Source organism: Gallus gallus, chromosome Z, assembly GCF_016699485.2.
Source record: "Gallus gallus isolate bGalGal1 chromosome Z, bGalGal1.mat.broiler.GRCg7b, whole genome shotgun sequence".
Taxonomy (NCBI): Eukaryota; Metazoa; Chordata; class Aves; order Galliformes; family Phasianidae; genus Gallus; species Gallus gallus.
Window position 1 is genome coordinate 74,238,990 of NC_052572.1, and position 22,437 is coordinate 74,261,426.

The window sequence follows — 22,437 nt, forward strand, 5'->3', positions numbered from 1 at the left end:
GCGTGCCATTGCAATTGCAAATAAAATCTGCTTTATCAGAGATGCCGTGCTGATGAATTCTTGGGGTATTTCCAAGAGGAGCCTCGAGTGAGAGCCCGGAAACATAGATGAAGTAAGAGGACCAGTTTTAACCACTGAGTGTTCTAATCACGAGAGTAAGCACGGGGTGTCTGTGGAAACTGGAGAACTGTCTTGTCTGATTCGTGGGCTTGGAAGGGAGTGGGACCAACTGTTTGGATGGATTAAGGAAGTGTAATTGTTAATGGTATATGGAAGCGTAACTGAGGGTATGTGGTAGTGTAATTGAGGGTCCGAATAGCGAAATAGTGTAAAAAGGCAAAAGGGTGAAAGGAAAGGTGAGTTTATGTGCGCTGGCCCAAGAGCAACCCCTGCAGAACGCTCGGAGTGAGAGAGCCAGGGCCGGACACTGCCACTGTAAACAGTGCTGCTCGCAAAAGGGGGGTGGGCAATGGAAGTGAGGATAGCCCTCATCTGCAGGGAGCTAAGGAAACCCAAAATCCAGTGTTAGCACTGCAAGCCTCCGGAAGGGAGGAGCTGAAACCGAAACGTAATGCTAGTCGGTTCTGTAATGATGAGAGTTTGGAAAATGAAGAAGGTTTGGGAAAGACACAGGCTGAGGAAGGCAAATCACTAGGAGCGAGGTGTAACAGGGATGTCAGGACCGAAGAGAGGCAAGCGATATGGGAAAACTGACAGAGGAACAGAGATATTGGACAAGCCTTGAATTAAGGAAAATAAGTCAGGTTAAAAGCTATTTATGTGCTTTCATGGGGTGCTGAATCGGCAGCTGCAGATGTGGCCTTGCGAAGCCAGCTTTTGGCTGCCCATAACCGATGCTTTTCTACAGGCTTAGATAATGAGTGCAGACAGCGGGTGTCCTGTTTCCCCAAGTGACATTGTTCAGGTACCCTATGTCTGGAATGCAGACAGCGGGCGAGGACAGTAAACCACAAATTAACAAAGAAGGAGCAGATAGGTGGAAGGAGTCGTAGCCGATGAGACGACCGGCCAAAGCCAGCCAAGGGTCCTCCAACCTGACCCAGCTCAAAGAGCACACAGTGAGGAAGACGACAGCCTTCATGAGAAAGACCACCAAACAACCACCGAGAGATACGACGCGTGTGCAGACTCCCACACTGGACAACCCTCTTTTACCTACTGTATCTGAATAAACTCTTTACTTTCTTATGTTTGTTCTTTTTCGGCCTTTCTTGAGATCCGGAAAATGTAAAAACATCTAGTTTTCATGTCCATTCTAGGGGAAATATGTCTTTCTAAGCACGGGCTTTGTCACTCAGGAAAAGCCAAGCTATGAGTAGATTTGCCTTTCAAAATAGAAAAGCATCTTCTGAAATTCACTCAAACGCATCTCTGGGGTTTTGCCAATTAGGTCACATTTGAGCTCGCAATACAGAGAAGCAAGACTGACAAACAGTAGCCAGGCTTCTACTTGGGGTCTGCCTTTTGTCAGTGGAATTGCCCTCTATCTTAGGAAGTGGATAGATCAATCCCCCAGCAGAAGAAACTGGGCAGGGGAGGCAGCTGACCGGCAGGGCTGAGCAAGGACCTGCAGCTTAAACTGAGGGAAAAGAGGGAAACGGACAGAAAGTGGAAGCAGGGTTGTGTGGCCTGGGAAGAATAGAGGGACGTTGTCCACACGTGAAGAAATAAGACTGGGAAAGCCAAGGCACAGGTAGAGCTGAACTTGGCGAGGGACGTGAAAAATATCACCAAGGGGTTCTACAGGTACATAAGCAGGAGGAGACAGGCCAAGAAGAGTGTTCCCCCTCTGATAAATAAGAACGGACAGCTGGCTTCCTCAGACATGGGTAAAGCTGAGGTGCTCAAGAAGTGCTTTGCCTCGGTCTTCACGGGTGGTCCGGCTCCTCCCCATGTCTGCCAGGACCCTGAAGATCTAGGCGTGGGTGAGAGGCACGGGTTCCATCCCACTGTCGGAGACCTCCTCATGAAATTGAACATATATACGTCCACAGGACCGGATGATATCCATCCCAGGGTTCTGGAAGAGATGGCTGATGTGGCTGCCGAGCCGCTCTCCATCGTATTTGAAAAATGATGACTGTCTGGTGAAGTCCCCGGTGACAGGAAAAAGGGAAACCTTACTCCCATTGTTAAGAAAGGCAGAAAGGAAGACCCGGGCAACTACAGGCCGGTGAGCCTCACCTCTGTGCCTCAGAAGAGCATGCAGCACATCCTCCTAGAAGGAGGCACATACATGTTAAGGCACATATGAGAGGAAGAGGTGATTCGAGACAGCCAGCATGGCTTCACCAAGGGCAGTTCGTGCCTGACCAATCTGGTGGCTTCCTATGATGGAGTGACGGCTTCGGTGGACGGGGGAAGGGCAATGGATGTCATCTACCTGGACTTCTGCAAAGCCTTTGGTGTTGTCTTTCACCACATCCTTCTCTCTGAATTGGAGAGGCATGGATTTGAAGGCTGGAAGGTTTGATGGATTAAGAATTGGTTGGCTGGTCGCAGCCAAAGGGTTGTGATCAACAGATCTGTGTCAGGGTGGAGGCTGGTCACAAGCGATGTCCCTCAGGGGTCGGTCTCGGGACCGGTGCTCTTCAACATCTTCATCAGTGACACAGACAGTGGCATGGAGTGCACCCTCAGCAAGCTTGCAGATGACACCAAGCTGAGTGGTGCAGTCGATACGTTGGAAGGAAGGGAAGCCATCCAGAGGGACATAGACAGCCTGGAGAAGTGGGCTCATGACAACCTAATGAGGTTCATTAAGGCCAAATGGAAGGTGTTACGTTTGGGCTGGGGCAATCCCAGGTGTTTATGCAGACTGGGTGAAGAACCCCTTGAGAGCAGCCCTGTGGAGAAGGACTTGGGGGTCCTGGTGGACGAGCAGCTGGACATGAACCAGCAGTGTGCAGTCCTAAAGGGAGCCTATAAACAGGAGGGGAGTCAACTCTTGGAAAGGGTAGATAATAGCAGGACAAGGGGAAATGGTTTTAACTTGAAGGAGGGAAGATTTAGGTTGGATGCCAGAGGGAAGTTCTTCACTATGAGAGTGGTAAGGAGCTGGAACAGGCTGCCCAGAAGGGCTGTGGTTGCCCTGTCCATGCCTGGAGCTGTTCAAGGCCAGGTTGGATGGGGCCCTGGGCAGCCTGGTCCAGGATTCAGTGTGGAGGCTGGTGGCCCTGCCTGTGGTGGGGGAGTTGGAGATTCGTAATCCTTGAGGTCACTTCCAACCCGGGCTGTTCTGTGGTTCTGTGATTCTGTGAATATCCAGAAACTGTATGGGCAGTCCCATACTTTAGCCACTGCCCACATGGTTTTCTGCTCCTCATGTCATAGTTTCCAATGCAGGCAGTGGGCGATGACTTCTGCTGATGTGTTTTCCAGTCATCTAACTTAAGCCAATGTGTTAGCTTCATCATTAGCCTGCCAGGTGACTGCAAGGCTTGATGTCTGGGGACACAGCCTTTCCTCATATGCGAGAAGCTCCAGGCCCCTACTCATCTCTGTGGCCATTCGCTGGACTCTCTCTAGAAGTTCCCTGTGTTTTTTTAACTGGGGAACCCAGAACTGGACTTACTACTCCCAATGTGGCCTCACCAGGGCAGAGTAGAGGAGGAGGACCACCTCCCTTGACCTGCTGGCCGGAGTCTTCCTAATGCACCCCAGGATACCATTGGCCTTCTTGGCCACAAGGGCACGCTGCTGGCTCACGGAAAATCTGTTACCTACCAGGAAATCTAGGTCCTTTTCTGCAGAGCTTAGGTCAGCCCGTAACCTGTACTCTATTCGGAGCCAAGACTAGCCTCTCAACAGAAAAAACTGTGAAACCGTTCTTACCAAATGTCCCCACTACACAGACACACCACCCTGCCGCAGCACCACCACCAGATACCCAAAGCCAGTATCTGGTGAATTTATCCACCTGTCATAAAAGGGGTGGCCTGTTTGCCGTCCCCCAACACAATCTTTTCCTTCTGTGTTGTTTGTTTGTTTGTTTGTTTGTTTTGTCTCTAAGGCAAGAGGAAACTGCACTGCCACTCTATGGACGAGAGGCACTCTATGGACAAGAGAAACTCGCCTTAGTCACAAGGTAGACCGTGATTCTAAATGAGACCTTCTGAGCTCTCATGGATCTATGAACATCTATGAACATCTATGAACAGCATCTCCCCTGAACTGGGACACTCCCCAGGTACTACCAAATCCTATGCCTCTGTTCCGCAGGAGTAGCTGTCGAGATATTTTACCAGATCCACATATTTCTGTTTATTTCTGTACTGTAGGAGCATATGTGTTTTGTAGTCTGTCCATACGTACATAGACTAACCAGAGAATTATAGAATCCTCAGAGCTGGAAGGAACTTTTACAGATCATCTAGTCCACCTCCCCTGCAATCAACTGGGATCACAGCTCAGTCTGCTTGCTCAGAGCCTGGCCTTGAAAGTCCGTCGTGATATACTTGAAGAAGTCAGTGATGTATCTGAAGATGATTCAAACTAATTCGGATCCAAAGCATTGATTCAGCACCAAGGAAATGACTTTGATGGCAATTCTCACAATTTAGCTGCTGGTGCTGTGAAAGTATTGGAAAAGGCTGCCAGTTCAGGTTTTCTCTCTTGTTGATGTGTGCAAATTCAGATTTCCCAGGCTGCATTTTAGTAGCAGTTAACCCATCTTTGCCAAGGGAACATTTCAGACCAATCGTTGCAACCTTGCCAAAGAGCTGTCATTGAAATAAGGCTAACGATCGCAATAGGCTAAGATACTAAACCAAATACGACCGAGATTGAGAAAAGCACAGAGGCAAGTAAGAGCCTGCCGTAGTTTGGTGTGTGTGCCTAATCTCCGGAGGATGCTGTACGAGCTGCACGTTTGTTGTAACTTCTGCGTGCGCGCGTGCTGATGAAATTCACAATTATCCTTCCAAACTCCAGCAGAGGGCGATATTTTCCTGCATATGAGCGCAACCCTTCCCAAACTCACCCGAGCAAATTGCCAACGTGCGGTCCGGAGGCGTTAGCGTTATTCAAACCGCTTTTGGAGAAGCAAACACTGTGATCCTAAGTCTTCTTTTAGGGCGCCATTAAGGATAAATTAGGCGTATTAGTATAAATTAGGTGTCGGCGACAGGTAAGAAAAACAAACGTGGGAAATGTTTTAGAAAGTGATTATTTAGAAAATTAAGTGACTTTCTCCCCATTAAAACCTTTATTTTGGAAGTCTCCTTAGGCACAGAGTCGATGCTGGAGGTCCAGCAGCAGCCGTTCCGTAATGGGAGCTCTCCTCATCTTTGGAGTTGAACAAAGATCACAGAAATGATGTTGTTCAGCCCAGGATGATGAGTAAAGCTGCAGAAGGTCTACCGGTCTGTAGACTGTAAACTGGAGACTGCTCTTTACTGGATGAGTAAAGCCGCAGAAGGTCTGCGCAAGGTTAAAAGAACTGCATAGGGAAGGGTGCGAGGCTCATGGCAATCAGCTAGTGCCTCAAGCTCCAGCATTTGCTTTCTCCTGCCTGTAGTTGCATAGTGTCTGCAACACTGCACAACCAGAGAAATTCTTTCATCCTCAAGCACGGCTTACACTATCTATGGCTCCCATTGCAATCCTGAAACGGAGCAAGCAATTACAAACTGCAAAGAGAAACAGTTCTGTGCACATCCACAGCTGTGTGTCAACAGCCACGCTTCCGTCTGGGAGCGTGCTGGCTTTGCAAAGGACTGCCAAGCACCTGATTCTGTGCAGAATTAAAGCAGACACCTCAGCGTGGACTCCGACTCTGCGCGCTTACCGGCTGCGTGCACCGGCCACCGGCCCAGCCCCCAGTCGGGATGATGCGCTCATCACGAACTGCAAGACACAGCACCGTAACAGCCACCGCAAAGAGAAGGAACTCCACCCAGTCACAAGCCAGCACAAGCAGCCTGCGCACACGCGCTGCCCTGCCCTTCCAGTTGCTCAGCCAGCTGCCGTCGGGGACCGGGTCCCGGCTCGCCGTGCCTGAGGCCTCTCAGAGTCCTGGGAACAGCCCTGGGCCGCTCCCTGCCGGGGGAAGCGGCTGCTCTTTCGGCAGCGGGCCCAGCCTGCCTTGGGCGCTGTCCTCGAGCGAGTGAGGAAGCCCTGGAGGCCGTGGCTCGGTGTCAAGGGGGAAGCCTGGGTCACGGCGGCAGCTGCTCCACGCACGGGCTACAGAGGACAGTGCTGGCAGCCCACTGCGTTGCCCCAAAGAGGGCAGCTCTCTGGGAGGTCGGCGATGACATTCCAGAGCGACATCCCAGGCGATGGAGGACATCACTGCCCGCTGATTGTGATGTCACTGTGGCAGAGGGTCAGCCGCCCCTCAGAGCGGCCCTGGGCTCACTGTGCCGCCTGGAGCGGTGGGCGTCTCGTCCTCGTCCCTCGCAGCGGGGCACGGTCGTCTTGTTCTGAGGTACCCCGGTACCACAGGGCGCTGACAATGGCTTCTGCTTGGGAGAGGAAGTACTACTACTCCGATCTGGGGAAGAAAGTGGTGCTTCTCCCCAGCCTCCTTCTCCATGAGGAGTTCAAAGACATTGGTTACCCCATGATTTTTGAGGGAGTGCTGCTCCTGGCCGATGTCTCAGGTGGGCTGGGCGTGGCGGAGCCCCCGCAGACATGAGCCCATGGGACGCTCCAGGCCCTCGGGAGCTCTGCTGCGACACAGGGTGGCCATCTTGTCACTGCGCAGGCCTCCTGCCGTGCTGCCCAAAGAGCGGGCAGCTTCTCCTGGGCCGTCAGCCATGGCTGTGACGAGCGCTGAGCTGGGGCCGGGGAAGGGGTGAGCTACCGGTGCACGCAGAGGCGTCCTGATTTGCGGCTGTCTTTCTGGCAGGTTTCACTGCCTTGGCAGAGAAGTGCATCCAGCAGAGCGGCCCAGAGAGAGGAGCTGAGGAGATGGTGCAAACCCTCAACGCCTACATGGGTGACATTCTGGAACGTAAGAGCCGTGCTGCTGGGCTGTCGGGCATCGAGCCCTGGGGCTCGCTCACTGTGGAGAGAGCCGTGCTGGGCCGCCCGCTCCTGCCTGCCTGGAAGGGGCGAGGAGCCGCAGCCGGGCTGTCTTTGGTGGGGCCGGGTCAAGAGGTGGTGGGCACAAACTGAAAGGCGGGAGGCTTCGCTGGGCAGAAGGAGAGGCCTCTGCGGTGAGGTCGACTGAGCTGCGGCGCAGGTTGCCCAGGGAGGCAGGGGGGGCTCCCCACCCAGAGGTCTTCACGAGGCCTGCAGATGTGGCCCCGGGCAAGCGGCTCCGGGTGGCTCCGCCTCAGCGGAGGGGTGCGCAGAGCTGGAGCAGATGCACTCCAGAGGTGCCCTCCTGCTTCCACCACGCTGTGCACCTGCATCTCAAGGCGCTGCCTCCCTGCTAGCTGTGCGGCTTCCAGGGCTGTGGCCGCAGCGGCCCTGGGAGCAGGGCTTTCTGGAGCCGTGGCCTGGTCCTGCACCGCCACGGTGCTCCTCTCCAGGCGCAGTGGCTCTTCCCGTGGCTCCTGGATGAAGGTGTCCCTGTAACTCTGCTTTTCCTTCTCTTTGTCTGCAGAGGTGCTGGCTTTTGGAGGAGACATCCTGAAGTTTGCAGGTGTGTACGTAGGAGGAGGCAGAGTCGGTGTCCTGCTGATGCGCAGCGTCTCCCACGGAAGCCTCCTGGATTCCACTCTGCTTTTTGCGGAGAGCAAAGGGGAACTGCTTTGCCTCCAGCTTTGAGCAGGGCTTCTCCCTGCAGGAGAAGTGGGGGGTGGGGGAGTGGGGGGGGCAGGGAGCCCCGTCTTTCAGTGCCGAGGGGCGCTCGCGGTGGGCAGTGTTGGCCTCACTGCTGTCCCCCACCACCCACCCTCTTGCTCTGCTGCCCTGGAGGTTGCTGTGGCTGGCCCAGCAGATGGGAGGGGTCCCTGAGGCCAGGCTGCCCCGGAGGTCCTTCAGGATGCCACCCTCCCACAATCCCCTCTTCCTCGGCACGCCGGCCAGCTGCCTGCTGCTGTCCCTGCGGCTGGATGCAACTCAGGGAGAGTCAGCCCTCGGGAGAGCCTTCACCTGCCCCTCGCTTTCCCCAGGGGATGCCATGCTGGTGCTGTGGAGAGCAGCAGGGCCTCAGCTGCCTACGGCCATCAACCTGGCGCTGCAGTGCTGCAGGAAGGTCCAGAAGAAGTACGGCACTTATGACACGCACAGTGGTCTCAAGCTCCACCTGAAGATAGGTACGGGCACAGATGGCTCAGCTGTGCCACATGCACAGCCCCAGTATCCTCCAGAGCCAAGTGGATAGCCTCCCCTGCCAGCATTTGCAGGGCAAGCAGGAGGCAGCGAGGGTGGGGGAGGCCGGGGCTCCTTCCCTGCCTGCCTGGCGTCAGCTGTAGCACAGGCCCCTCGCTCCCAGTGAGGGTCCCAGAGCGCAGCCTGCTCCGTCCATGGGGGCCCCAGCGTCTGACCCCGCTGGGAGGTAGATCCCACACCCGATCCTCAGACGGGCACCTTTGTCCCGCCCGGCCCTTGGATAAGGGACGTGTCACCTCAGGGCCGCTTCCTCAAGTTCCCAAACAGTCAAGGGTTGGTGCTTTGCATGGCGAGCCAAGGGGAACCGCTTTGCCTAATGGCTTGGAGCTGGGCTTTTGCAGGCTCTCCTCGCACCACAGACAGCACACCTGGGCAGCAGACTGTGGGCGGGGACTTCAGCTGGGACTTCCGCAGGACCTCTTCTATCCTCCTCTCTCTGGGTCTCCCCCCTTTGCTTTTCTTCCCTCCTCTTCCCCTCGAGGTCTCCCTTCCCCAGCTCTCTGGAAGGCTCTTGTCTTGCCTCAGGCAGACACTTGCAAGCCGCCTTCACGTCCAGCAGTGCCAATGCGTTGTCGGTGTTGGCTTTGTTTGCCTCTTTGTGGACGCCCGTTTCTGGGACCTGTGGCGGTATGGGCCCGAGAAGGACGCACGAGGCCCTTCCCCTCCCTGGGCCTGTCTCCAGGCTGGGCGTCAGCTGAGCCTCTGTGCAGCTGGGGGCCGCCGAGTTCCAAAGGTTCCCTGTGTTCACGCCGCTGGTCTCTCTCTCCCCAGGGATCTCCGCCGGGATGCTCTCCTTCATGTCCGTCAGAGGCGGGGATCGTCAGTTCTTCTTCGTCTGCAGCGGAGCCCTGGACGAAGTTGTCAAGGCCCAAAAGCTTTCGGCTGCCCATGAGGTAGTGCTGTCACAGACCTGCTGGGAGCTGTGTGATCAGCAGCGAATCAGGGCCAAGCCTCTTGCTGGCAAAGGGGCCGTGAAGGTGAGTGGATGGGGTGTCCTGGAGCCCTTTGGAAGACCCGCACCTGGGTGGGGAGGCGGCTGAGAGGCTGAACGTGGCCACAGCCGTAACCGTAAGCGTAGGCAGAGAGCCAAAGCTGTTGGCCTTGCACCTCAGCTGAAAGTCCAGAGAGGTGGGCTTGCCCTTCTCTGGGAAGTGAGAGTGGAGGGGCAAGCCCCGTGCCCTGGGGCTTCTGGGGAGGCCAGTGGCATTCCTTTCCTCCTGTGTGTCTTCAGGTTGTGGGAATGAGGCGCTTAGCTCGCCGAGAATGGAAAGATGCTGTAGTCCAGCTGAGCAGTGCCAGAGGGGAGAGGCATTTGAAAGGGACGGGTGAGTTCCTTGTCCTGTGACTGGCTGGAAAGGTGGGCCCTGCCTGCTTCACAGGCACGAACAGGAGCAAGCACAGGAGAATCTTTCCCTCGCCGTGTCCAGCTTCCCAAGGCCCTGTAGGCCTGCCCTGCCAGTGACGGCCTGCGTTTCCTTTCCTTAGGCCTCCGAAGGCCGACTCTTAGGATGTGCGATGATTCTGAACTGGCAGCGAGGCTGGAGAAGTACTTATCGACAGCTGTTCTCCGGAAGGTATGGCCACCACTGCTGGCGGCTGCGTGCAGGGAGGGCAGAAAACAGTGTGGAGCTCTTGGGAAAATGGGCAGCCAAAAGAAAGTGCAGTCTGAGGCGAGAGCCCGACGGAGGAAAAGAGATGCCAGGGCTGCTGTGGCCAGACGTGCCCAGAAGCTGTCCGTTTGTGCAGCTCCTCTGAGAGGCACGGCTGGTGAGAGGCAGACTTCCCTCTGTCTTTTGCACGGCTGTTGTTCTGGAGATTGCGCAGGCATGGGGGCGGGAGCCTCCGGGGGGCTCCGGGACAAGATCCCGCTCAGCAGCCTAGGGGAGGGCAAAGAGTCTTCCCTCGTGTCTGCACGTGTCACAGGACAGAGCAGCTTTGTGCCAGGACTCGGTACCTGGGAGGACTCCCCCATCCTCCAGTAGCACCTGGCATTGCCTGCACGCCTGCTCTCCCTCGGTGTCTGCTGTGGGCCCAGAGAAGCCCCTGGGAGAGCAGGCTGGCAAAGCTGTTGTGCTCTGCTCTTGCAGCTTCGTGAGGACGTGCCGCTGGAGCTGTGCTCTGAGCTACGGCCCGTCACCAGCCTCTTTGTCCATCTGAAGTTTGCTGACAGGATCAACGCAATCGAGCTCAGCAGCAGCCTCGGTGACTGCAGCAACACGATTTCAGGCATCATCAGCCCTCACAAGGGTGAAATCAACAAAACTCTTCTGTTTGACAAAGTGAGTGCGTGACAGCCATCGCACCCCTGGGGTGCCTCTGCCTGTTTGGCAGCAGGGGAATGGGAAGCCGCTCTGCCCGGCTGCTGGGATCTGTGGGTTGACCTGAAGCTCCGCTGGTCTCCCCAGTGCCTGCGGTGGAATGCATCAGCTGCTGGCCATCGGTGTTGTAGAACAAGATGTATTGCACCTCTTCTTTGCAGGGCTGCACCTTCCTCTGCGTGTTTGGATTTCCTGGAGAAAAGCTGGCCCACGAGATCACCCACGCCTTGGAATGCGCTATGCAGATCTTCCACATGACCTCCATGGGCCTGAGAAAACTCCAGTGAGTGCACGTTATGGGGCGTGTGTGCTGCCTGGGACGGCACGAGGGGAATGATGAGCAAGAGACGTGCCCTCTGGCTTGTCCTCCTTCGCCCCTGGCAGGAAGGAGGCGGTGTCTCAGAGGTGGCAGGTTAGCCCACGGCAGCCAGGCACAGTCCCCCCAAGTGCCGCCTGCCAGTCACCGTGTCGGAGCGAGCCCTCACCAGGGCATGGAGCTCCTCGGTGCCAGAGGCAGGCTCCTCTGGGCGAGGGGGCCAGGAGCAAGGCCTGGGCCCGGTCCCTCGACCTCCAGTGGCTGCCATTGTGAGTGCTGTGCAGGCAGCAGCTGCTTGCCTCCCCGCTAAGGAGAAGAGCCTGTGGCCTGGTGCAGGTTGCAGCCATCAGGCCTCGGGGGAGGGCTCCAAACGGTCTTGCCTGTGCCCTACCTACGTCCCCTGCCACCGGGGCGTGTTGCGCCCCAAGCTCTCCAAGTCCCCAGGACCCATGCTGGTGCGTGTGGTCCCAGTGCTGAGGAGGGGGGGGAGAGGTGGGAAGGGATGGAACGGGGCGAGCAGGACTGCAGCAGGGCTGCTGCTGAATCCACGCCACTCTCTCTGTGTGCCAGGCTAGTGTCTGTTGGGGTCAGCAGCGGGGCAGCGTTCTGCGGCTTCACTGGCCATCCCGAGAGGTTTGAACACACAGGTAGGGCTCCTTTGTCTTAGGAGTGTGAGGCTGGCATGGCTCTGCTTCAGTGCATCGGTGTGGACGAGGCGGCTGGGCTGAGGCAAGGACACGCTACAGCCTGCTGGGGCCTTGGGGCGGGAGGATGGGCTCAGAGACGTGCGGTTCCCTTTGGGTCCGCTTACCCTGCAGTTGGGTTGGCTTGTGCCAGGAGGGGAGGTTGCCCTTGGCCTTGAAGGTTTCCCAACTGCGCTGACGTATGCTCTTTCTCTGTGGCAGCCCTTGGCTTTAAGGTGAATTTGGCCGCCTGCATGATGGTGGCCTACCCGGGGGTGGTGTCCTGTGATGCAGAGACCTGCGCAGCCTCTCGCCTGCCCAGCTACTGCTTCAGAGCGTTACCAAAGAGAAACTTGAAAGGCGTTATCAGTCCCACCACTGTCTATCAATACGTGGGGACCACCGAGAAGCAGTAAGTGTTCTCTGAGCTGTGCACGTGAGGGGAGAGGGGCCTCAGGGGTACGACCTTGGCCGAGCAGAGGGCTCGAGTTCTGCAGCGAGACCAGGCTGCTCTCCCACAGACCTCCCTTGCCTGTGGCTGAGAAAATCGGAAGCCCTGGTGCGGGTCTGCTTTCTGCCTCTGTGCCCTTGTGCCTCTTGCTGCTAAGAGTGTGGAAATGATGGCACCGGGATGGGGAAGGCTGGCCTGTCTTTGGACACACAGGGTAGCCTTGCGTTCTTTGTCCGAGCGGCTTCTTCAGTACAGCCTGGCTTCTTTCCTCATCTTGAATTTCTTTGGTTGTTGCCTCCGGCAAGGGACTTTTGTTAGCTTCGGCTGTCGTGCTGTGGCTGCTGGGCTTCCTTATGCTCGAGGCTGTGCTGGTGTGTCACCTTGAGCTTTGGCCAGGGGAACATGCTCGGAGTAAGATGCTGCTTGAGAGGGGGGTCTCCACTCCTCCACAGCAGGCTCTGCGTGCTCCGGCTTCTGACCCATTAGGCGACTCCTGTTTGCTCTTCTCCCCCTTCTAGACAACGTGACGTGGGCGTTGCCGAGGAGAGGTCACCCTATGGTCCCTTGCTGGGTAGGTGGAGAACTCATCCGAAGCCCACTTGCTTCCCTTTGCCCAGTGCTGGGGGCTCTGCTGTGGGCTGCCCCTGGCACACAGCTGAGCGCCACGCAGCTGCTTCCTCGCTCCCTCCCTCCCTCCCTTCCTCCCTCTCTCTCTGCTGCGGGATGGGGGAGAGAAGTGGAGGGGCTCCCCGCTTTTCAGCACGCTGCAGCAGCTCATTTCCTTGTGGGTCTGCACAGGTCGGGAGGCAGAGATTGACCGCTTTGAATGCTGCTTGGAGGCCTATGAGCATTTGGAAGAACCACACGTCCTGGCATTTGTGGGCATTCCAGGCTCTGGAAAGAGCCACTTACTTGCCGAGCTGGCCATTTTAGGCCGGGCTGCTGGGCACAGGTAAGCACTGTGGAGCTGTCGCTTTGGCACCCCTCCGCCACCCATCCCCTGGCGTTTGCAGAACGCAGTTCGGGTGCTGCTGTGCCCAGCCCTTGCACTGCAGCCTCCCAAAAAAGCCTGCTGTGGACCCAGCCAAACAGTACCCACCTCCTCAGAGAGTTCCAGCTGGCTCTGTGAGCCACTGTTCTCCTCCTTTGTCCCTGGGCCGAGCACAAAGAGACGGAAAGAGCTCCAGCTGAGGAGCTGAGAGGAAGCAAGGTGGCCCACCTCAGAAGCGCTGCTTGCCCTCTGGCTGTTTTCCAGAAGGAGCACTGGGGCAGAAAAGCCTTGCTGTGGGCCAGGCGGCAGACACAGACCCGCCACCTGCTGAGGCCTTCCTTCTTAACCCAATGAGTGCCTCTGCAGGGGGTGCATAGTGCAAGCCGGGCTGGGGCTGCGGAGGCGCAGGGGCCGCGGCCAGCCCTCCCAGTGACCGGCCTGCAGCCGCCCACGGGGGACTCTTTCTTATACGACGAGTGGAAAGCTCGGTCCTCTCCACGACGCACTTGGAGAGTCCCGCTTTCCTCTGCAGAAAGGACCAGGCGGCTCACCTATAAAACACTGCTGTCCAGGCAGGCTGGAGCTACCGGGAGGCAATTCTGGATCTCAGCGCCTTCTGCTTTTGCACCGCAGGGTCAACACTGTGGAACTGGCAGAGGAGAACTTGCAGCAGCCCTTCTCTGCCATCCGTCTGCTGGTGGCCAGGGCACTGGGTCTCCAGGCCGGTGAGACTTGCAGTGACAGGCAGCGCGCCCTGCAGACCGTGCTCCAAGGCACAATAGAAGAGAGCAGCTATTGCTTGCTCAATGATGTTTTCTTAGTGGAGGTGAGAGCGAGAGGCTGTCCTGCTTGGATGCTCTGCTGGGAGCAGCTCAGCTCAGGGCTGGGACTCGTGGGGCTCGTACCCCACCTGTCTGATTCCCGTGCCCAGGAGTCTCCCTGTGCATGGGGTGCTCCTGTGCCATGCATGTGCCCTGGGTCTCGTTCAGCAACCTGGAAGTGGCATTGAAGAGGGGCTGGTGCTGGCCGCACGCAAGAGCAGAGGCATTCTGCTCTGCAGTCTTGCTTTGCGGGATAGGTGTGCCTAGACCCTCAGCTATGTTCCTCTCTGTCTTTCCTGGACAGTTTCCCATCACAGACGAGGTGTGCAGGATGCGTCACACTGAATGGAACAGTGCGTTCCACCTGACTTGTACGCAAGTGCTACAGAAGGTGAGCACGTCTCCCTCCTCCCGCCTCACAGGAGCCAAACAACCGTGCTGGCTGCGGGCTCCGCGCTGGAGCTGCCTGAGGGGGTGGCAGGATGAGGCGCCCGGGTCATGGCCCTTCAAGAACTTTGCCCAGCTTCTCTCCTTCTGCCGGGGAACTGATGTTAGAGGAGGCCGTACAGTCTCTCAGAAGCAAAGCTGCTAAACTCCTGGAGAGGGAGGTGGCTGAGGAGAGGCTTCTGGCTATCCCCTTGTCTTGAGGAGAGAAAGTCCTCCCCAGAAGACGCTCAAGAATCCACCAGATTCCACTCAGAACCACCTGTTTTTATTTTTTTTCAGGTGCTTGGAGGGGAATTTGGCATATTTTTCGTCGACAACGCCCACTTCGTGGACTCTGAGTCCTGTTCTATCGTGTGGCCCCTGCTCCAAAGCGTCACGGTCTTTATGGTCATGAGCTTAGCTCCGGGCCATGACAGAGCAGAGGACATTTTCAAAGCTGCCGCAGACAGCACAACATCGGAGAGAATCACCTGTCTTCGTCTGGAAGGGCTGAAAGCTTCCGACGTGGTGCGGAAAGCCTGCCAGGAGCTTGGAGTGCGCAGCATCCCCAGGGAGCTGGCAAGGTAAAGCCAAGTCGGGGAGCTCTTCTGAAGGGGTTGCATTTATGCTGACCACGGCTGGGAATCGCCCTGCAAAAAAGGCAGCCACGGGGCTGATGGGTCTCTCCTTAAGCCTGGCCATAGCAGGTGTGAGCTGAGAATGGGCAACTGCCACGAGGCAGCAGAGTGTGGATGGTGTCAGCCCTTTGCTGTTGCCGTGGCTTGCTCTTCTGTGCTTTAGGCACTGTCCAGCAGCCTTTCCTGATGGATTCCCAGGAACGCTGTGGGTCTGGGGGGCCCCAGGCACTCACGCCCCATCCAGAAGCCAGGCGTAGCCATGTTGAAGAGGCTGGTTAGCCTACGAGACCCGAGTGACTCACCACCCACCAGAACTGTGCTGCACCTTACTTCCCTGGTGTCGGTTGTGCTCCTGCCCAGGTTCCTGATCCAGAGAAGCTCTGGCATCCCATATTACTGTGAGGAACTGCTGCGCTCCCTGCGTTGCAACAACATGCTCTTGTTGCACACCGGGAGGCCGAAGGAAGGAGAGGACAGCTGGCAGAGCCTGATGGGTAAGCACCCTTGTTGCCGATCAGCTGTTGGCTGTGGTGCATCCTCTCCCGCACAGCCGCACCTTGCTGCTTCCTTGGCAAAACACCGGCTCAGCTCCTTGTTCATGCTCCCCATGCTCTTCCTGTCTTCTGCAGCCAAGGCATCACCCGCTGTCACAGCTGCCTCAAGCCCGGGTACCGGGAGTGACGGCGAAAGGATGTGTGCCATCAGACCAGACGTGAGCCTGGAGACCTCCATGCTGCCGTTTGCCTTGAAAGGTGAGGAGCTGAGCAGCGCTCGTCCAGTTTGTGGCTGTGCCCCAGCTTCGTTTCCTGGGGTGCAGGTGAGAGAGAGGCTGAGCACCTGCGTGCTGCAGAGTCACCCCCTCAGCCTCGGGGCTCAGCCAGGAAGGTGACTCCAGTCCAAGCAGGCTGTGGTTTTCCCCTGTTGGCAGAGGACCAGCTCTGAGCTGACCGGTGAGCTGCACACCATGGGTGGGGGAGCTCTGAGTCCAGCTCTGGGCTGGTGAGAATGCTTTGTGTTCTCTGTGTTCACTGCTGGCTATGAACCCAGTGCAGACCTAGCAGGTCCCCCTAGTAGGTGGGACGTGCATACCTGCTGGACCGTGCCCTCCCCATCACCGGTTGGGAGCGTTTGTCTGTCTGAGTGCCTCTGCTTTCCCTGGCTCCTCTGGCCTGTGACTGTGGGAGAAGCGGAGCCATCTTGAAGATATCAACCCTGGGCTCTGGTTGCCCAGCAGGTGCCGTCCTGAGGAAAGGAGGCCAAAGTCCTCCCCGTTTGCTCAGGTGAAACTCTCCGGCTTCTCCAACCTCAGGCTCAGGGACAGGCAAGACAGAGATGTGTTGCTTCTTCTTGGCAGAGATTGCGCTGGCTGAGCTGGACCGGATGGATCTACAGAAGCAGATGGTTCTGAAGTTTGCAGCCATCATAGGGCCGGTGTTTACAACCCAGCAGCTGGTTCACATCCTTCCCATCTCTGTAAATCAGTGGATTAATCCACTGCTGGACATGCTGGTGAAGGACAACATCCTGAAGCAGCTGAAGAACACAGAGGAGCCGGAAGACGTGCAAGGTGCTCCAGAGGGGCCGGCCACCTCCGGGCAGGCAGGAAGCAGTAAGTGGTGGCTGCAGCGTGAGCCAAGGAGCGCTGGGGCTCCACAGGGCCCTGCTCACGCACCTTTGTGCAGAGGGAGATTCTCAGTGGCTGTTGGAAGTGCCTCTGCCACTGTGCTAGCAGGCGCTGGTCGGAGCCCGGGCTGGGCTCAGACGGCAGCAGCACTCACCCAAGTGTGGCCTTTGCCCCAAGTTGGGGCAGCCTTGAGGTCTGGCCCCCGCTTTGGCTGAGGCCAGGACTCATTGCCTTGCAGGGGTGGAGAGGCCCTCCGTGAACACGGGGTCCAGAAAACAACAGTCTGACGTCCTGGCCTTCTGCGCCCCACTGCTGTGGGAGGCGACGTACGAGCTGTGGCCCACGAGGGAGAGGGTGAACATTCACCGCCAGTGTGCCGCCTTCCTGGAGAAGCATGCGCACAAATGCCAGAGGTGCCACGGAGGGGACTTTGTGGCCTTCCACCGCTTCGGCGTCTCCAGCCCCCAGAAGCAGGGGAGCTGCCAGGGCTCTGCTGATGAGGATGACTGCTGCAGCTGGGAGGCCTTGGTAGTTGCTGGAGAACACCTGAGGAGGGCCAGGACCCACCCTGCAGAAGGCGAGATTCTGGCAGAGGGCGAGCAGACAACTCTGCGGGCCGAGGACGGTGGCGAGTGCTCCTGCCAGTGCAAAGCCATCGCCGAAGCAGTGCTTGTGCCCCTGGCTCGCCACTACAGGGCAATGGGCAGCACTTCCCAAGCCCTCTATTATGTGCTGGAGTGTGCGGCTGCCTACCTGCACGTCTCCAACAGCTACATGGTGAGTTACCCTGCTAGCCAGCACGAGCTGCATTAGCAGGGAGGAAGCCTGAGGGCTGGCCGCAGGCTCTGCACCAATGCTCACCTGCTGTCTGTGTGCTTGTTGCAAGGCCCTCATGAAGCTGAGCGAAGCAGAGGCTCTGAGGAGCTCCATCAAAAAGGAAGGAAATGCCATCGACTGCTTTGAGGAGGCCATCTTCTTCAGCCTCAAAGGAGAGGTAAAGAGGCAGGCAAAAGCAGAGGGTGTCCGAAGGGATGCAGCCATACGCTTCCCCTGCTGGCAGGGAATGTTCCTGCCACAGCCAGCCCCTGGTCCATTTCTGCAGTCTCTGCAGGTCTTGGGCAAGTCCTCCACATCTGCATGCCTTCCTCTTCCTGTACAGGTCTGCAGTAACGTGGGATGTGTGAAGCTGGCCAAGGAAATGAGCAGGCAGGCGCTGAGACTGCTGGAAAAGCGGTTCCCCCGGACTCGTGCCGGGGCCTTTGTCAAGTCTCTGTGGGAAGGGTTGAAGCGTGCTCCTCAGGCCACAGGCAGAGCGTCCTTCCTTCCCCAGGAGGCTCGGTAAGCAACAGAAGGGACAACGCGGGAGAGGAAGAGCCCTTTTGTACCTGCTCTCACGCATCCAGGCCCAGGCCTGCCCGGGTTTCAGCCCATTCCCAAGCCTTAGCAGGACTGAGGCATTCAGGCGTGATGTGTGGGTAGAGCCAGGGATGGCGCTGCCTCACGCTGCCTCCCCTGCACAGCACAGGAGAAGAATGCACACCTTTGGGTAAAAAGCAGCTTGTGCTGAGGGATGCTGTCACGGAGTCATCTAGTAGATAAATCTGTGCTTGTGACAGGGGGGCAGTAGGCTTGTGGGCCCCCTGGCTTCCCGAAAAAAATGGAGCAGCGGCAATGATCTAAGAAGGAGCCACCCTCCTGGCGTCAGCTCCCTTCCTCCAGCAATGTATCTGGCTAGCCCCACCGCCCTGCTTTCCCTTGCCCTGTCTGACTCAGTGCTCCACAGCTGTGCCTCTGGGCCCAACGGTTTCTCTTGCGTGGCAGGAGGAAGAAGCAAGCCTGGCTGGTTCACCAGAGCAGATGCCTCTCCTTGCTCGAGGACCTCTACAGCCAGGAGGACACATCTGGCGGACAGAGGTTCTCCCGCCTGGCAGCGCTCATGAAGGCCAACATGGACAGCAAGATGCACTCCTATCAGGCAGCAGACTCACACATTGGACAAGCCTTGAATTAAGGAAAATAGGTCAGGTTAAAAGCTATGTGCTTTCATGGCGTGCTGAATTGGCAGCTGCAGATGTGGCCTTGCGAAGCCAGCTTTTGGCTGCCCATAACCGATGCTTTTCTACAGGCTTAGACAACGAGTGCAGACAGCGGGTCTCCTGTTTCTCCAAGTGACACCGTTCAGGTACCCTACGTCTGGAATGCAGACAGCAGGCTAGGACAGTAAACCACAAATTAACAAAGAAGCAACGGATTGGTGGACGGAGCTGTAGCCGATGAGAGGACCGGCCAAAGCCAGGTGAAAGAATACAGTGAGGAAGACCATGGCCTTCATCAGAAAGACCACCAGGCAACCAGCAAGAGATATCACGCATGCGTAAAAGAACTGAGACGGGGGGGGGGGGGGGAAGGGGGAAATGTCAGTCTTCTGGGGACTCATCGTAATAACCCAGCCTCTTCTTGGACAGCTAGTGCATATGTAAGCAGCTTGTTTTTGAAGTGTGTGCCTTTCCTGACCTGTGGTATGCAGGCTTGGAGGGATTACCCCCCTGCATCCGGCGTGTGTGCAGCGCTGAGTAAACATACCTGCTTTATAACTACTCTGTGGTTATAGAGTGTGATTCCGCAAGCCAATTTGGCGAGCCAGCCAGGAGGCTCTTTGCTGGGCCGTGGGGCTGGTCGGCCCAGGAGGCGCTTCTGGTGCGCCCCAAGAGATTCTCGGAGAAGACTCCCTGGGCCAACACATCCACCATGGAGCAGGGAAAGAGCCCCGGCTGCGGACCAGGTATGTTGGGAACAGGGAAGCCGTAAGTCGTAAGCGCGAGAAGTAGATTGTGTTTTTGCAGTGGAGATTTCCAGTATTTCCGTATGTAGCACAGGATAAGTTGCCTTTCACAAAGAAAGCTCCTGAACAGAGTAAAGTTGAGGCTGGGGTGATCTGACCTAGGTACAGTTGGCGCAGGCACTAGGTCAGGTAACTCTATAGAGTAGGGGAGAGTCCGGTACAGGCCGGAACGAGTGTGCTAATTGTTGAAAATATTGTCCTCCTATCACCATCAAAGGTGCAGAACATACCAAAGACAATAGGTTGTTAGCAGACATTGCGTAGAAGTGTAACGTAGCAACAGCGTCGGAAGACTGTGAGCCTGGGATGCTCAACCAGTGAGTGCCCGGAGAGGATTGACCTGCATCGGACCCAGGGTATGTCACGGAATGGATTTCACGGGCAAGTTGTGCAGTTTCTCCCTTGTCAGTAGGGATTGCCTATTACTGCAGTAGTAGTAGGTGTTGCCCGTTATTGCAATAACGAATAAGCTGCTCTTCACAGAGCTCTTTGCCTGATTAGAAACTGTTGATCTTGAGCGTGTTTCTCACAGTCTGGTGCCGAAACCCGGGAACAGCGTCGCCCACGGTGAGCCTCCGCTTCTGCAGCACAGGACAGTGCACCCCGCTCATTTTTCTGCAGCCCTGTGGGGTGGCAGCGGTGGTTCATCGTGGAGCCGGCTGCAGACCCGAGGATGGTTTTCAGAGGCAAGATCTGTGAACAGCTGGGGGATAGGGACGGACAGCGGGCACTGCGGTGTTGTGTGATTGACCCGGTAATTCCTGGCAACTCTGCGCACAGACCGAGGTAGGAACAATCGTGTGTGATTAAGTACTGCCTTGGAGGTCGAGGTCTGGGACTCCTACGCTGTACGCGAACGTCTTTCCAGAAGGGTTGCTTGACGGTACATGCCTGCTATAAGTCCTTTAGGAAATAGGTTGAAAAACTGGAAGAGAAGTTCAAGAACCAGGGATAAGGATAAACAGAAAATGATTAGATGTCGTGTTGTTGTACGGCCTGAATAACCAGGAGGAGTCCGCATACGCTGCTTGTTGGATTTAGGGAGTGCAGCGGTCAATCATGGCTAGATAAAATTCCGTAGATAAGGAAGAACAGAGAAACCCCCAACGGGATCCTTTAAGCTGTGTGCTCCCTGTACTTTTCCCTAGGATTAAACTCACTCACTTTCCTCTACGCAGCGGTGTTCCCCCCCTTGCCGTCCTGGCCTCGAGTCAAGTCCTGTACCTACAGGAGGGAGGCTGGAGACAGCTGACAGAGTGCAGGGTACTGGCTCAGATCAGCCCCTTAACAGCCCACCTGAACCGAGCTCTGTGACTAGTGCTGATACTGAAAAGATAGAGCTCTGCCAGCTTAAGAGAGAATCGGAACAATGCAAAAGGGAGGTTATAAATTCTCCCTTTCCTAAATCTAACACCATTATCCCCACTGGCACTTCCGTGTATCCTCTTAGGGAAGTTCCAATGTTATCAGGGGACAGAGGAGATGTAAACTCCCCACTTGCGAGTGGAGAGGTGAGAAATTTCAAAAGGGAAACGAAACCTTTAATGCAAGATCCTCTTGGATTAGCAGAACAGTTTGATCACTTCTTGCTCTTGGTCATCAATTCAGCTTATGAAATACTGGGATTTAATTTAACTGGGAACACCTTAGGAATAACGGAGGTAGAGGGATCAGGAATGATAGTTTCACTTTTTGAATTACTGCTGAATTAAAATGGGGAGATAAAATAGTCACAGGGCAGTTGTCTTGTGTGCCAGAAGCAGGGACCAATTCACTGGGGAGAGACTGAATAGTTAAAGGAGGACTGCAGTTGAGAACTTGTGAAACAGGTAGAAAGGTGTCAGTGAATCTGCTAAGAGCCGACGATGAAAAAAATAGATAAATGCAAAGGTGTGGGCAGGGCAAGGAAGCCGGGGTGGACTCACAATCACTCCCTGAAAAAAATAACTGTCCGAGGAGGGAGTGAAGCTGTGAAGCAGCGACAAGATCCCATACCTTTAGAAAGGATAACGGGTCTAAAGCCTGTGATACAAACCTTGGTTAAGAATGGTCTTCTGGAACTCTGTCTGTCACCCTATTACACTCCAATTTTGCCAGCACAGAAGGCAGGTGGTACCTATGGGCTGGTACAAGATCTAAGAAAAATGAATGAAACAATTCCCAAGCGACGCCCCCTGGTTCCGAACCCCTATGCTTTAATGAGCCTGATCCCACAGGAACATGAAGGGTTTAGTGTGATCGACCTAGAAAATTGCTTTCTGGACCTGCTCTTGGGACTCAGGGAGTTGAGATCTTTTTGCCTTTGATTGAGAGGACCCCGAAATGGGATGCAAGCAGCAAAAAAGCTTCCTGCGGGATCCCGCCCCTTGTACAGATTGCTGTATTAGTCATTGTCACTGTCTGTCTTTGTAACTGGTCGATGTTTGTGTTGTAAAAACGTTACCTGTGGAATTCCAGTCCCTGCTTGAGGCAGCCTTGTCTTGCTGGGGGACGCTGGTCACGACTCTTGCCCGGGGAACTCGGTGTTCCCGTGCCCTGGGGAAGCAGGTGGACTCCATCACCCAGCCACACCCAGGGCATTTTCACCCGGTACCGAAGAGCGGCTGGGATAAGCAGCTGCTATGGGATGAAGGGGGTCCAAAGAAATTCTGGAAAAGACCATTCGGGGTCGTATTTTGGCTCAGTGGAGAAACGCCACCTATCAGCCGGGGGGAATGTGGGAATGGAATGCTGTTTCTGCAGTTGGAACGAACAAGAGGAGTCTTTTGTGGTCTGTGCTGCCATCTGTTGTCCTTTGTGGGTACTAACAGTTCTTTCTGGGTTTCTCTTCATTCCGACAAAGGGGGGTCTCTAATAGTGCCGTTAGGTAAACTTTCCATGTTGTGGCATGCTTAGTAGGTAGGTGAAGTAAGGAACAAGTAATTAACAAGTACAAAGGCTGCAGCTTTTGTATGATAGACTACAAAGCGTATTGAAAGGCTATTCTGTTTTGCCAGGAGGCTCTTAGCAAAAGAACAACAGAC

The 22,437-nt window shown here is 56.0% G+C and overlaps 1 protein-coding gene and 1 long non-coding RNA gene across 2 annotated transcripts; both read left to right on the top strand.

Annotated features, from left to right (window-relative positions):
* Window positions 1-6,749: 6,749 nt before the first annotated feature.
* Window positions 6,750-11,623, top strand: LOC121108320 (adenylate cyclase type 10-like). The gene is made up of 9 exons (XM_040655900.1): window positions 6,750-6,976; window positions 7,574-7,612; window positions 8,085-8,228; window positions 9,076-9,281; window positions 9,536-9,629; window positions 9,790-9,878; window positions 10,392-10,583; window positions 10,784-10,905; window positions 11,509-11,623. The coding sequence occupies exons 1-9, from the start codon at window positions 6,934-6,936 to the stop codon at window positions 11,603-11,605; spliced, it is 1,026 nt and encodes a 341-aa protein (XP_040511834.1). The 5' UTR covers window positions 6,750-6,933; the 3' UTR covers window positions 11,606-11,623.
* A 285-nt stretch (window positions 11,624-11,908) lies between these two features.
* LOC121108259 lies at window positions 11,909-12,958 on the top strand. Its single transcript, XR_005842661.2, has 3 exons — window positions 11,909-12,033; window positions 12,591-12,643; window positions 12,871-12,958. It is a non-coding gene; the product is annotated as an uncharacterized LOC121108259 (long non-coding RNA).
* Window positions 12,959-22,437: the final 9,479 nt, after the last annotated feature.

What these genes read in the sequence shown, in the direction of transcription:
- LOC121108320 (XM_040655900.1), top strand. Translation starts at nt 6,934, where the DNA reads ATGGTGCAAACCCTCAACGCCTACATGGGTGACATTCTGGAAC. An exon ending in CAAGCTCCACCTGAAGATAG is followed by an intron (nt 8,229 to 9,075) that starts GTACGGGCACAG and finishes CTCTCTCCCCAG; the next exon opens with GGATCTCCGCCGGGATGCTC. An exon ending in AAACTCTTCTGTTTGACAAA is followed by an intron (nt 10,584 to 10,783) that starts GTGAGTGCGTGA and finishes TCTTCTTTGCAG; the next exon opens with GGCTGCACCTTCCTCTGCGT.